Source organism: Panthera uncia, chromosome C2 (assembly GCF_023721935.1).
Source record: "Panthera uncia isolate 11264 chromosome C2, Puncia_PCG_1.0, whole genome shotgun sequence".
Lineage (NCBI taxonomy): Eukaryota > Metazoa > Chordata > Mammalia > Carnivora > Felidae > Panthera > Panthera uncia.
In genome coordinates, this window is record NC_064810.1 from 126,188,587 (window position 1) to 126,201,725 (window position 13,139).

General features: G+C 45.2%; 1 protein-coding gene across 1 annotated transcript in view; it reads right to left on the bottom strand.

Annotated features, from left to right (window-relative positions):
* Positions 1-13,139, bottom strand: part of LOC125921982 (inhibitor of carbonic anhydrase-like) — a 65,819-nt gene that overhangs the window by 19,200 nt on the left and 33,480 nt on the right. The window contains exons 3-8 of the mRNA XM_049629796.1: positions 8,747-8,855; positions 7,668-7,829; positions 6,303-6,459; positions 5,438-5,493; positions 1,916-2,094; positions 375-546 (exon numbers count right to left, since the gene is read on the bottom strand). Of these exons, the coding sequence (XP_049485753.1) occupies positions 375-546; positions 1,916-2,094; positions 5,438-5,493; positions 6,303-6,459; positions 7,668-7,829; positions 8,747-8,855 (835 nt within the window). The remainder of the gene's footprint in view (positions 1-374; positions 547-1,915; positions 2,095-5,437; positions 5,494-6,302; positions 6,460-7,667; positions 7,830-8,746; positions 8,856-13,139) is intronic.

Here is a 13,139-nt window from a genome sequence, read left to right on the forward strand (position 1 = left end):
GAAGGCAAGAGCTGAAATAACACCCTCTGAAATCCTAGTTTCATTCCTAATAGTGGCAGAGGCCATGTTCCCACATCAGTTTGGGATGTGCTATTTCTCCTGGGCACTGGGAAGGTGACCCTGGTTAATACACAGGACTGAGAACCATCATTACTTCAAATTGACTGTAACCTGAAGGTCTTCAAAACCCTTTTGTGATCTCATAATTCAGGCCTTTTCTGCAGCTCAGCAGAAAATCCCCTCACTAACCCAGTGCAGTTGGTAGCTCCCTTAGGCTCCACGGGCCAGTGAAGGTTGGGTAGGATGAGGCTTGCAGGCACTGGGAAAGCTTCTCTGGCTTTCCTGCTCTGCTGCCCTCCCAGGACCTTACACACCTATCCTTAGACGATGAATGGCAGCAAAATATTTGTATCCCAGGTATAGCTTGGCATCCATCTTAGGAGGGACTCTTAAAAACCCATCGGTAGCATCTGTAAACAGCAAGTCCTTCCCATGAGGAGAGGCAAAGAGCTGGAATTCTGTTGACTTGTCTTTTCCAAAATGTTCCTGTTCAAAGGATAAAACAAACAGAGAAGGAGGGAGGCTGGCATAGCAAGGGAAAGGGAAAACAAACCCAAAACCAAATAAGGAAAACTGAAAGTGAAAAAACATGAGCACCTGAGAGTAAAGACAAAGCACCTGGCCCACCAACGTCCCTGTGGTTCCTGGGCTTCTCATGTCTCTCTCCAGGGAATACTTTACCCAAATCCCAGCTGGTCTGCCATGTGCGGCTTCAGGGAAACCGCCAGGGGCTGTCCCCCTGAGATTCGCACCAAGAGGTACGGGTTGCTGTATGCCAGGCAGCTGCTCCTCCCCAGTGTCATGTTCCCATGTGACAGGCAGTGAAGGCTGCCTGATTCCTGGCCATTAGTAGCTCTAGTGGCTCTAGTGGTCTTCGTCCTGGAGCGGCTAGTGGTCCAGCACCTGCCACTGAGCCTGGACGTCAGGAGTCCTGGGTTCCTCTCCTACCTCAGGCCTACCACTGAAGGACAAGCTGGAAACTTTCCGGCCTCCAAACAATGGAAGGGCCCTTTGCCTACAACTCCCACTAGCTGGCCCAAAGCCATTCCTGACTATTGTACCTACCCCCAAGGTCTTTCCAGTGTCTGTCCACTTTTTGCTTTTGCAGTGGCTCTACATGAAATGTGACCTCTGGCAACCTCCCGTACTTCCTAGGGGTACACACAGCTTACTTCCCAGGGCTCAAGAATCTTCCCAGATATACCCTACAAATTAGTTCCTCTGACCTCTACAAAGTACACAATCCAGGTCCCCAAGGTTGTACCATTTCATCTGGTGATAGTTTGTATGTATATTCATCATGTCTCCCACACTCATCTGGGAGCAACTCAAGGGCAAGTCATTGTGCCCTTCATCTCTGAATCCCCAGTGCTGAGCAGGGAGCGCCAAGAGAGAGGGGTCAGGGGATGGATAAAGGCTGGATGGGAGAGGCTGCCACCAACACCAGACAGAGAGAATGCTCATGGTGAGAGAACCTGCCACTGAGGGAAGTCAGGAGGGCAGGATCGCATGCCAGTAAGATAATAGGAGAATATTCCATAGAGGAGGGGCACCTGCCCTGCATCATGAGGACCCTTTAGAACTGAAAAGAAAAAAATGGAGCAATGAGGCACTTCTATAGAGTCTTTGGACCAGGAGGTCAATGATATAAGGTAAGGGTTTTATGGCCTCTGCTGTCTATAACATATACAGACTGAGTGGCTTTTCAGTGAAGCAGATGATGTGTGACATGGTTCCTGTCCTACACCCAGAAGAACTTCCAGAGTAGCTAGAAGGGAATGTAGGAAAATGCCCCAAATCCAAGCAGGGACACCCCCTCCCCCAAGCAGGAAGGGAGGGTGGTGGGTGGGAATACCTGGGCCTGGTTGAGAAGCTCCCAGATCAAGTCCTCCTTGCCCCCCACCTTTCGAGCCACGACAGCATGAGAAGGGAAATGGGCCAGGTGACAGTCCTTGTATTCATCCAATGACTTCCGGAAGTTGTCCAGGCAGAGCAGCTCATACTGGTCCCTGTCAGCTTTGTTTGGCAGGTTCTCTGGGGGAAGAAAGCCCAGATGGGCCAACTGTAGACAGAGCTATGAGCTGTGGTCCCTGCTGCTCCCTGAATCACAGACTGTTTGACCTTATTGTAATAACTTTCTAGGCCCAAGATGGAGCTAGTCCTGCCGAGGTACCACATAAGTAAACCAAAATTTAGATCAGCTTTTGTGTCCCTCTAAATGCTCTGCTTGACCAGAAACAAAGTCTATTCAAATCAGCAAGTCCCCGAACACCAAGCCAACCCTGGGCCTTCTAACCTAGACAAAGTTGACTATATGGCCCCAGTCAATAGTCTATTTGTCTCTTTCTTGTCCTTTATTCATTTATAGAAGCTCCCTGACTTCCACCCCATTTTTCAGCTCTCCAAAAGGAGACTGTCAACTTCATGAAATGTTAAAATGTGTTTGTATCACCTAATTTGTCTTTAATAATTTTTTAACAACCTAAAGAGGACTGAAAGAAAATTTTTTCCAAATACATTTTATACATATGAGGAACCTGAGGCCTCAGGAGGTGAAATGACTGGTTCTCACTGCAGATAGACCCGGGGCCGGGAAGCCTGTTTGGCCCAGGACCCCTCTTACTACCCCACACGTCTGTAACTCTGCCGATATGAATGATGACAGCAAATGTTTTCTGAGCACTCACAGCACACCAAAGACTGTGCTGAAGGCTTTCATTTAATCCTCATAGCAACTGGGGAGGCCAGTGATATGATGATGCCATTCTAGAGATGAGGAAACGTAGGCTCGGAGAGTTAAGGTAACTTGTGAGCTAGTCTGAGGCTGATGCATCACCATGCGAGGACAATCCAGGTCCCCCACTAAAATGGCGATCCTCCCCTGGAGGCAGAGCCTGCTGGGGAAAGGTGGTGAAAGAGTTGAAGGAGGCATAGGGCCCCAGTCAGGGTACTCTACAGGTACAAAGAGGGCCAGAAAACCTTGTGAGAGAAACAGACTGTTTGGTTCCCCTTGTCTTGGTATTTGAAAGTGTTCTGGGTTGAATTGTGTCCCCTGAAATTCCTATATTGAAGTCCTAAATGCCCGTTACCTGAGAATGTGGCCTTACTTGGAAATAGAGTCATTGCAGCTGTCATTAGCTAAGATGAGGTCACACTACAGTAGTGTGAGCCCCTACTCCAGCATGACTGGTATGCTGATAAAAATGATACACACGCAAGGAGAATGCCATGTGAAGAGAAGGACTTAGGTTGGGCTGGTGTGACCACAAGCCAACAAGGGACACCAAAGATTGCCGGCAAACCACCAGAAATCTAGGGGAGAGGCAAAGAACAGATTCCCCCTCAGAACCTCCAGAAGGAACCCACCCTACTCACACCTTGATCTTGGACTTCTGGCCTCTCAAACTGTGAGACAATAAACTTCTATTGCTTAAGCCACCCAGTTTGTGGTATTTTGTCACGGCAGCCCTAGAAAACTCATAGAGAAGGTCTTTGGGGTTCATAAACTCTCACACTGAAAGGGAAGGAGTACAATTAGAGTTCTTGTATAAGGTTACAAGTTTAATTAGGTATGTCGAAGAGAAAATACATTTTAAATCTTTATATTGAAAGAAAAAATTTTAATGATTTAGTAATATCAGAATTCAATTAAAAAAAAATCAATATGGTCTAATAGCTCCAGAAAGAAAGAACTTTACCTCAAGGTCCCAGTGGTAGCAGCAGCTCCCCAACACTCACTTGTACCCCAAAAGCCTGATGGATAGTCTCTTATAAACTTCTACTTAAAAGGCAATGAGTGGGGGTTCCTGGGTGGCTCAGTTGGTTAAGTGTCCGACTTTGGCTCAGGTCATGATCTCACAGTTCATGAGTTCAAGCCCTGCATTGGGCTCGCTGCTATCAGAACAGAGCCTGCTTTGGATCCTCTGTCCTCTCTCTCTCTGCCCCTCCCCTGCTGACTCTCTCCCTCTCTCTCTCTCTCTCTCTCTCTCTCTCTCTCTCTTTCTCTTTCTCTCTCCAAGTAAATAAACTTTTTTTTCGAAGGCAATGAGTGATCTATATTAGCAGGCAAATGACTTTCAGTAAAAGTAAATGAGGACAGGCTGGGACAGCCTGTTGTTTTCAGAAAGTGAAGATGTTTTCAAATGCTTCAGGGTGAGTGTTAGAAGACTCTGCCCACTGGCATGGTAACTGTGACCACTTGAGCAACCAGAGGAAATAACAATGACAATTATCTGGAACAACTTGATTCTGGGAAATGAAACCCATGAATGACCCCACTAATCAAATTTACTGATTATTAATAAGACATGCGTCAGTTGCCAAAATGCTAACAAACCAGGTCAGTGTGTAATAATGAGGGGACTGTGAATTGTGAATAGCTGAACAAAGCAACAAAGGACCTTGAACTCCTCTTTCATGCTAGAGAAAGACACTGTGTTGTAAGGAGCTCTGTGAAAAGTGATGACTTAAAGTTTCCTTTGAGGTAGCAGACATTTATCTTAAAAATGAACCTAGCATACTGAATATTCATTTGGTTTAAACATCTTGAACAATACAAGTGTATTCTGTATGTGATAGAAATTTGATTGGTTACAAAACAAAACCCAGATTCTGTAACTTCAATTTGCCTGAAATATTATTTTGGTTTTTTTGTTTCTTTCTGATAAATGGCCCAAACTCTTTTTTTTTTTTAATTTTAATCTTTATTTTTGAGAGAGAATGAGAAAGTGGGGGAGCAACAGAGAGAGGAGACACAAGATCCAAAGCAGGCTCCAGGCTCTGAGCTGTCAGCACAGAGGCCAATGTGGGGCTCGAACTCACAATCAGTGAGTTCATGACTTGAGCCCAAGTCGGCCGCTCAACCGACTGAGCCACCCAGGTGACCCGGCCCAAAACTCTTAAAAGGGTTTATTTTTTTCAATGTAGAAACACAAAAGAAATATATTTTTGTCCACAGTAATAATGCTTTTGCAACACCTCTAGTTGTAGATGTGCTAATAAGTTCTGAAATCATTATAATAATTTGTGTGTTTGTTTAAGGTGTTTGAAGCATTTAGGAACCATTTATACTGAAGAATTCGGGAGAATGTGATTACATTTGAAATGGATATTGCAGTGGCCTAAGAGAATTGAATTATTACAACTTGTTTTATTAATTGGTAAATACTGTTTCAGTTCGTTTAGTAGATTTGCAAACTGAACAAATTGAACACTAAACCAAGTACAAATAACAGAAATGATTTTTCTACAGAAACTCTCCTGTATCATTAACGGTCTTGTCATCACCCATCTCTAGATGTTAGGAAACTTTCAGGTAAGAACCAGTTCCCCTGGCCAGGGTATGGCTCACATGATTCTCCCTCCATTCAGCACTTACCAAACACTGTCATATGCCTCACGAAGGCCACATCCCCCACACCATCCTGCAGACACCTGAGGAACGGGAAAGCGATAGTCAGGCCACTGTCTGTGACTTGGGCTCACCCCTGCCCTGGCAACCCCTCAGAGGCTCTGCCCTGACCACTGGCTCACGCGGCTTTGCCCACAGTTTCCCAGACTTCAGTGTGTCCTCACAGAGGCAATGGCCCTGTCTGAGGGGCTTTTGAACCTCCACAGCCAACCCGGGTCTAAAGTAGGCAGGAGCTCTGTAAGCCACAACCCAGGTGATTCTAGGGAGGGATGGTGTGAAGGAAGGACCCGCACTTTCCCCTTTGAAGGAAGCCTAAAGTGATTGATTTTTTTTTTTTTTAATAAAGCCCAATTCATGGAGGATAAAAACTCAGGATAGCCTTGGATTCCCAGCCAGTTTTGTTCTGGTTTTGACCAGTAGCCATTTCTCTTACAGACATGGAGAGGTGCCTGCAGAGGGCTGAGAGGGAGGTGGGGAGAGGCGAGCACATGTCCCTGACACAAGGAGATGCTCTGCCAGAAATAAGCAAGCTGGGAGGTCTTGGCCTTTGGCCCATCTGGAAGCCCAAGCCTGTGTGTGTGGATCCCAGAGACCTAGAGATAGGTCTGTCCCCCAAGCCCTCCCTGGTCCAGGAGGGAGCACACAGGCTCCCTGGGAGGCAAAGAGGGGCTCCCACGCAGAAGGCTGCTCCTCAGGATGGTTAGGAGTGAGGGTGGGCCATGGGAAGCACTCAGGACCCTGGGTTTCACACTGACACTCTAGGTGGTCTGAGTTTCCTGTGCCTTAGTTTCCCCATCATCAGGGTGAGGAGAAGCAGGGGGGCCCCACTCACTTGAAGGCACCTGAGTAGCCGAAGTACGGTTCCTGGAAGGAGCAGGCACACTTGTCTGTCCCTTTCCCCACACACAGTTGACACAGTCTGGGGAACGCTGTCCTGTTCGCACAGGGGACACAGCTGCCGGAGAAGAACTCGGCCATTTCTGCTGTGGCTGCTCAACACAGACATATGGACCTCAGGGCATGAACTGGCTGGGGGCCTCTGGGTTGTGTATGTGTGTGAGTGAGTGGCCCTCTGTGAGATCCCATGAGGCTGTACATACTTCCCAAGACTGTCCTAAGGAAGCAGATGTCCAGAGGTGGCCAACAGTGCCCATAGCCAAAGAAGTGGATGGCCCAGGGTCCCCATGTGTTCAGACATCACACCAATGTGTGGGCCTGGGGTCATTAGCATGTCCACTGCAGAGAGCCACCTACCTACACTGAACCAAGGGACTGCTCACCTTGTTAACTCACCACCATGGAGGCTCTAGGTGTGGCAGACAGAACTCTAAACACTGCAGGAGCTCCAATTGCCCTTTCTTACTTCGGGACATGGTCCCACCCACCCCTCTCCCCTTTGGATCCAGGAGCTATGGTAGTTGATGGTAGTTCCAGGAATCCATGGAAGAGGGTTGGGATAATTTGCCTGGTGGTTGGTAGGGGGTAGGCCAACAGTCATAACTTTTCAGACAGATGTCCAGCAGTGTCAGACATGGAGGCAAAAGAGACCCCAAGAAAGGGAAAACACGGCCAGAGCTATGGCCCAGGCTTTGGCATTCCATCTGACCCCAAAAGCCCCTTTGTTTCTATCACAGGCAAAACATGGACGCTGCAGAGTTGGCAGGGATCAAAAGCACAGAAAAGATTTGCCCATCGTCTTTCAAAGGCTAATGAGGCACCCTAGACTCCCTTGGCTCATCAAAACTGAACAAAAAGGACATAAAAAATTCTTGGCTCCAGTCTGCTCCTCACTTCTTGCCCCCATCCAAACCCTCACCCCAGGCACTGAGGCCTGACTGCCGATGGTGTGACTATAATCCCTAGTGAGCCTTCCTGGGAAGCTGGAAGGGAGTTCCCCTTTCTCATGAGCCCCAGGGATGGCCCTTGTCAAGCCAAACTGCTGGGGTTACAATGAATGTGGGGCTTTCAGAAGCTCAGAGACCAAGGGGCCTTTGCTGAGAGAAGACTCAGCTGCCAGTTCCCGAGGGTCGCTGGTGCAAGCAAACCCAGCTAGTCACATTTAAATCAGGCTGTCCTCTCCTCACCTTGTAGTTCATGAAACTCAGCGCCTGGTAGTGATTATATGGCCCCAACACAATCTATGTGGGTGACTGGCATAGGAGTCCTGCCTGAGGGCACCCAGCCCTAGCAAGCCTACCTTTTTCAGTGGAGTCAGAAGGAAGAAGTACCCCAATGGGGATGTTCCACCCAGCAGACCATCCTAGGCCCGTGTGGCAAGACTTCTTGCCTCGAAGCTGGTTCAGCTGGAAGTCGCTGTCCTTCTTCACCACAGCTACAGCATAATGGTAGGTTTGTGGATCTGCAAAGGAAAAGAGTGAAAGGAGGACCAAAGGAAGACACCGCATTATTGCTAACTAATCTTCCAGAGTGTGTGCAATGGGCAACTTCAGGAAATCCTAGGACCTGCACCATCTCCTGGTGAACAGGTAAAAAAAGAAAAAAAATGCCCTTTGATTAATAGGAGTGGGGGGGGGGAGTCCATTTTCAGGGCAATGAACACTAGTTCCTTTAAGCCAGCCCCTTGTAGCCAGTGGAGACATGGGGTTGGGGCCACTGGCTACTACAGGGCCTGCAGGGCATTCTTAGGGAGACCTCAGCTCCCAGTCATTGTGATGTTACTGTTTCTCCCCAAAGGCTTTTCTCCTTTCTCTGTTTCTTTGCCTGCAGCCCAGACACAATGGTAAAGGTGTGAGAGGAAGGATGCAGGGGTGACCCCGGGATTTTGACAGAGCCCTGAAAGTTGGACACAGATTGAGGTGGGCTGTGCTCATGTACCCACTGATGACAGTTATGGACAAGTATGGGAGGAGGCAAAGCCTTATTCTTCAATTCCCCCCAAATCTCTCCTCACATCATTCACAGATCCATGTTCTGTAGCAACTGCAGGGGAATTAGCACAGCGAAGAGGCTGTCCAGATCTGTGTGTCTCCAGAGAAGGGCCTCTCAATGGTGAAACCCCACTGGGTAAGTGATGGACTCTGGACAGCACTGCCCCCTCTTATCCAGCAGTACCAAGGGCATTTCGATCAGGATGCATACAGTTCACAATTTCCCAGGGAGAGTCAACATTCTAGCCCTTGTAGGTCAGCATAGATGACAGACTCCTTCAATCCAAAGAGCTCCAGCAACTCTGTTCCCTACAGGCTGACAGAGACCCTACCTCCCCCCATGGCTGCAGTGTCAGACCAGAGACCTGGGACCCCAGGGAGAACGCACCATCTTTTGACCCAAAGAATTCTGCCACGATGGGCTTCAGGTTAAAGGGGAGCAGGCCTGCCTCAAATACCAAACCTCCTTCGACAGTCACAGCATCTGCTTCATTTGCCTGAAAGAGAAGAGACCAGTCCATGAATGGAGCCCCTAATCTAGACCTCTGCCAGGGACACTTGACCCATAGATATCTGCATGGGTCAGACCTCATTCCCTCCTTATTGTCCACTCAAATGTCACCTTCTCAGCAAGGCTCTCTCCAACCACATCTTAATACAATCACTCCATGCACAAATGCTGAGCTCCCCCTTTGCTTTTTCCTTCAGTCAACCACCTGACAACCATTCATTGTAAATTCTCTTCCCCTTTGGAATGCAAGCTCCACCAAGGTGGGGATACTTTTTTTGTTTGGTTGGCTTTTTCCTGCTGTATCTCAGAACTTAGAGAAGCACCTCCTATAGGTAAGTGTTCAATAAATGTTTGTTGGAGGAGTGAGTGAATTGTCAAATATTTCCATCCATAAGAAGTTATGGCTTGCACTCACAGATCTGGATTCTCTCTTCAAGTATCTGTCAGCCTAGGATTCCTTCCTTCTTGTGAGAAGCAGCAACCTCACAGCCTCTTCTCAGAAGTGAGGTAGATCATTTCTCAACCCATCATGGAAACCTTTTTTTTTCTTTTAAAGAGAGAGAATGAGCAGGGGAGGGGCAGAGAGAGAGAGAGAGAGAGAGAGAGAGAGAGAATCTTAAGCAGGCTCCACACTCAGCACAGAGCCTGACACGGGGCTCAATCTCACAACCATGAGATTATGACCTGAGCTGAAAACAAGAGTTGGACACTTAACCAACTGAGCCACCCAGCTGCCCTTAGAAATAATTTTTTAAATTCATTTATCAATTCACATTTGAAGTAACTTGGCTTTTTCTGAATTTAGTGTTGTGTTTCTATATACTTGCCTCCTTTTTCCTCCTCCCCTTTTTCTTACATATGAATTTTATTTATGTATTTATGTATGTAGTATATAATTAATACTCTGTTGCATGTATCAGAACTCAATTTAAATTCACTTAGGTAAAAGAGGCATTTAGTATAAAGGTAAAAGGACAAGAAGGCCACTGGGACTAGTGAATACCATCAAGGTCAGAAGCAATTACATACATGGGTTTCAGTTCATACCCATGGGCTCCAGCTCATTACTGGTGGTTCCAGATTGTTCTTGCTCTTCCCCCACTTTACCTACATCTTCCCTTCCTGGCTCCCTCCTCCTCAAGCTCCAAAGGCTTATGAAAAGTCAGTAGTCTTAATAGAGACTGTATAACCTGCTTCAGCAACTGCATAAGGTCAAATTCTTGTAACAAATCAATCCCCCCCCCATAGATGAATTAGAAAAATAAATAAAGAAAAGTTTGTATTCATGTTTTTGACCCTTACTGAATATTTCCCAATCGTCTTCCAGAAATGACACAGAATTTATAATTCATAACACCAATAACAATGCATATGAATGTCACAGAAACCTACCAGCAAGAAATTCCATCATTTAAGAAATGTTATTACATTTCTAGGTATAAACTGTTACTTTAAGGATGGCTTTATTCAGGGGCCCCTGGGTGGCTCAGTCCGTTAAGAGTCTGACTTCGGCCCAGGTCATGATCTCAGGTTTGTGGGTTGGAGCCCTGCATCAGGCTCTGTGCTGACAGCTCAGGGCCTAGAGCCTGCTTTGGATTCTGTTTCTCCCTCTTCTGTCTACCCATCCCCTGCTCACACTCTGTTTCTCTCTATTTCTCTCAAAAATAAATAAACATTAAAAAAAATTTTTTTAAACAATGGCTTTATTTGCGTTTGATCATTAAAAAGTATGAACATTTTTTCCTTTATTGTTTATATCTTTTATTAGTTGTAATTTCTTTTCTGCAAGTGGTTTGTCTATAGCTTGTTATCCTTAAGCATTTTTTACAAATTTAAATGATATCTTAATCTAGTTTTTACATTATGCTGTTTTGTCATAGTTGATGTGAATATATTTTTGTATGCTTAAGGTCTTAAAATCTTTTTCTGTCAAAGATTTAAAACTTTTACATTTCCAAGCTTATCTACCTCTGTGATTTATCTTGTTATGTCTATCTATATTAGTCAAATTGCGTCAAACTGAGAGTTTGTTTGGTAAATGGATTAAACACTTCACTTAATTTTGTTGCTGAAGAGTTACCCAGGGGACACCTGGGTGGCTCAGTCGGTTGAGTGTCCAACTCTTGGTTTCAGTTCACGTCACGACCTCATGGTTGGTGAGTTTGAGCCCCGCATCCAGCTCTATACTGACAGTGTGGAGCCTACTTGGGATTCTCTGTCCCTTCCCCCCCACCTCTCTCAAAACTAAATAAACAAACATTAAAAAAAAAAAAAAAAGAGGTACCCAGTTGTCTCGCTAAAGAATCTTTTCTTAGTCATTTACTTAGAAAGTTTGCCTTATCACACGTATCAGTGTAAATCTATACCTTATCATACATATCTGTGTAAATCTACATGTATCTTACCTAAATTTATTAAGCCTATGGCCCTAGTGCCCTAATGTTGGATATTGATCATAGCTGACATCTGCATCATATCATGTAGACAACTAGATAGATGAATATATATATAGCAAGCTGTGAATATGTATGAATTTTGAATTTTGTTTGCTTTCAGGCCTCCTAACATCTGCACCAGGACCCTGGTCTTTCTAATACTGCTATTTAAATATTTTATAGTTTCAGGTAGGCCTCCACCACTCTCTTGCTAATTTTCTTTTTTAAAATACTATTTATAGGGGTGCCTGGGTGGCTCAGTTGGTTGAGCATCCGACTTTGGCTCAGGTCATGATCCCACAGTTCGTGGGTTCGAGCCCCGCGTTGGGCCCTGTGCTGACAGCTCGGAGCCTGGAGCCTGCTTTGGATTCTGTGTCTCCCTCTCTCTCTGCCCCTCCCCCACTCGCACTCTGTCTCTATCTCTCAAAAATGAATAAACGTTAAAATATTTTTTAAACAAATAAAATACTATTTATATTCTTATACATGTGCTTTTTCTTAAGATTTTGTAATTATTTGATACTTCTAAAAGGAATATACTTTGATGAAAATTATATTAAACTTATTAACTTTGAGAAAATATGCAAGTATTTGATATTTAATCTTCCCATCTAGGAATATGTCATATGTGTTTATTAATAAATATTGTTCATTTATCCTAGACCTTTGTATTATATTTGTTTTTTTAATATGAAATTTATTGTCAAATTGGTTTCCATACAACACCCAGTGCTCATTCCAGAAGGTGCCCTCCTCAGTACCCACCCTCCCCTCCCTCCCACCCCCAACCCCCCCCGTTTATTCTGTTTTTTTTTTGTTTTTTTTTTTTTTTTTATTTTTTTTATTTTTATATATATATTTTTTTAATATATGAAATTATTGTCAAATTGGTTTCCATACAACACCCAGTGCTCATCCCAAAAGGTGCCCTCCTCAGTACCCATCACCCACCCTCCCTTCCCTCCCACCCCCCATCAACCCTCAGTTTGTTCTCAGTTTTTAACAGTCTCTTATGCTTTGGCTCTCTCCCTCTCTAACTTCTTTTCTTTTTTTTTTCCTTCCCCTCCCCCATGGGTTTCTGTTAAGTTTCTCAGGATCCACATAAGAGTGAAACCATATGGTATCTGTCTTTCTCTGTATGGCTTATTTCACTTAGCATCACACTCTCCAGTTCCATCCACGTTGCTACAAAAGGCCATATTTCATTCTTTCTCATTGCCACGTAGTATTCCATTGTGTATATAAACCACAATTTCTTTATCCATTCATCAGTTGATGGACATTTAGGCTCTTTCCATAATTTGGCTATTGTTGAGAGTGCTGCTATAAACATTGGGGTACAAGTGCCCCTATGCATCAGTACTCCTGTATCCCTTGGATAAATTCCTAGCAGTGCTATTGCTGGGTCATAGGGTAGGTCTATTTTTAATTTTCTGAGGAACCTCCACACTGCTTTCCAGAGCGGCTGCACCAATTTGCATTCCCACCAACAGTGCAAGAGGGTTCCTGTTTCTCCACATCCTCTCCAGCATCTATAGTCCCCTGATTTCTTCATTTTGGCCACTCTGACTGGCGTGAGGTGGTATCTGAGTGTGGTTTTGATTTGTATTTCCCTGATAAGGAGCGACGTTGAACATCTTTTCATGTGCCTGTTGGCCATCCGGATGTCTTCTTTAGAGAAGTGTCTATTCATGTTTTCTGCCCATTTCTTCACTGGGTTATTTGTTTTTCGGGTGTGGAGTTTGATGAGCTCTTTATAGATTTTGGATACTAGCCCTTTGTCCGATGTGTCATTTGCAAATATCTTTTCCCATTCCGTTGGTTGCCTTTTAGTT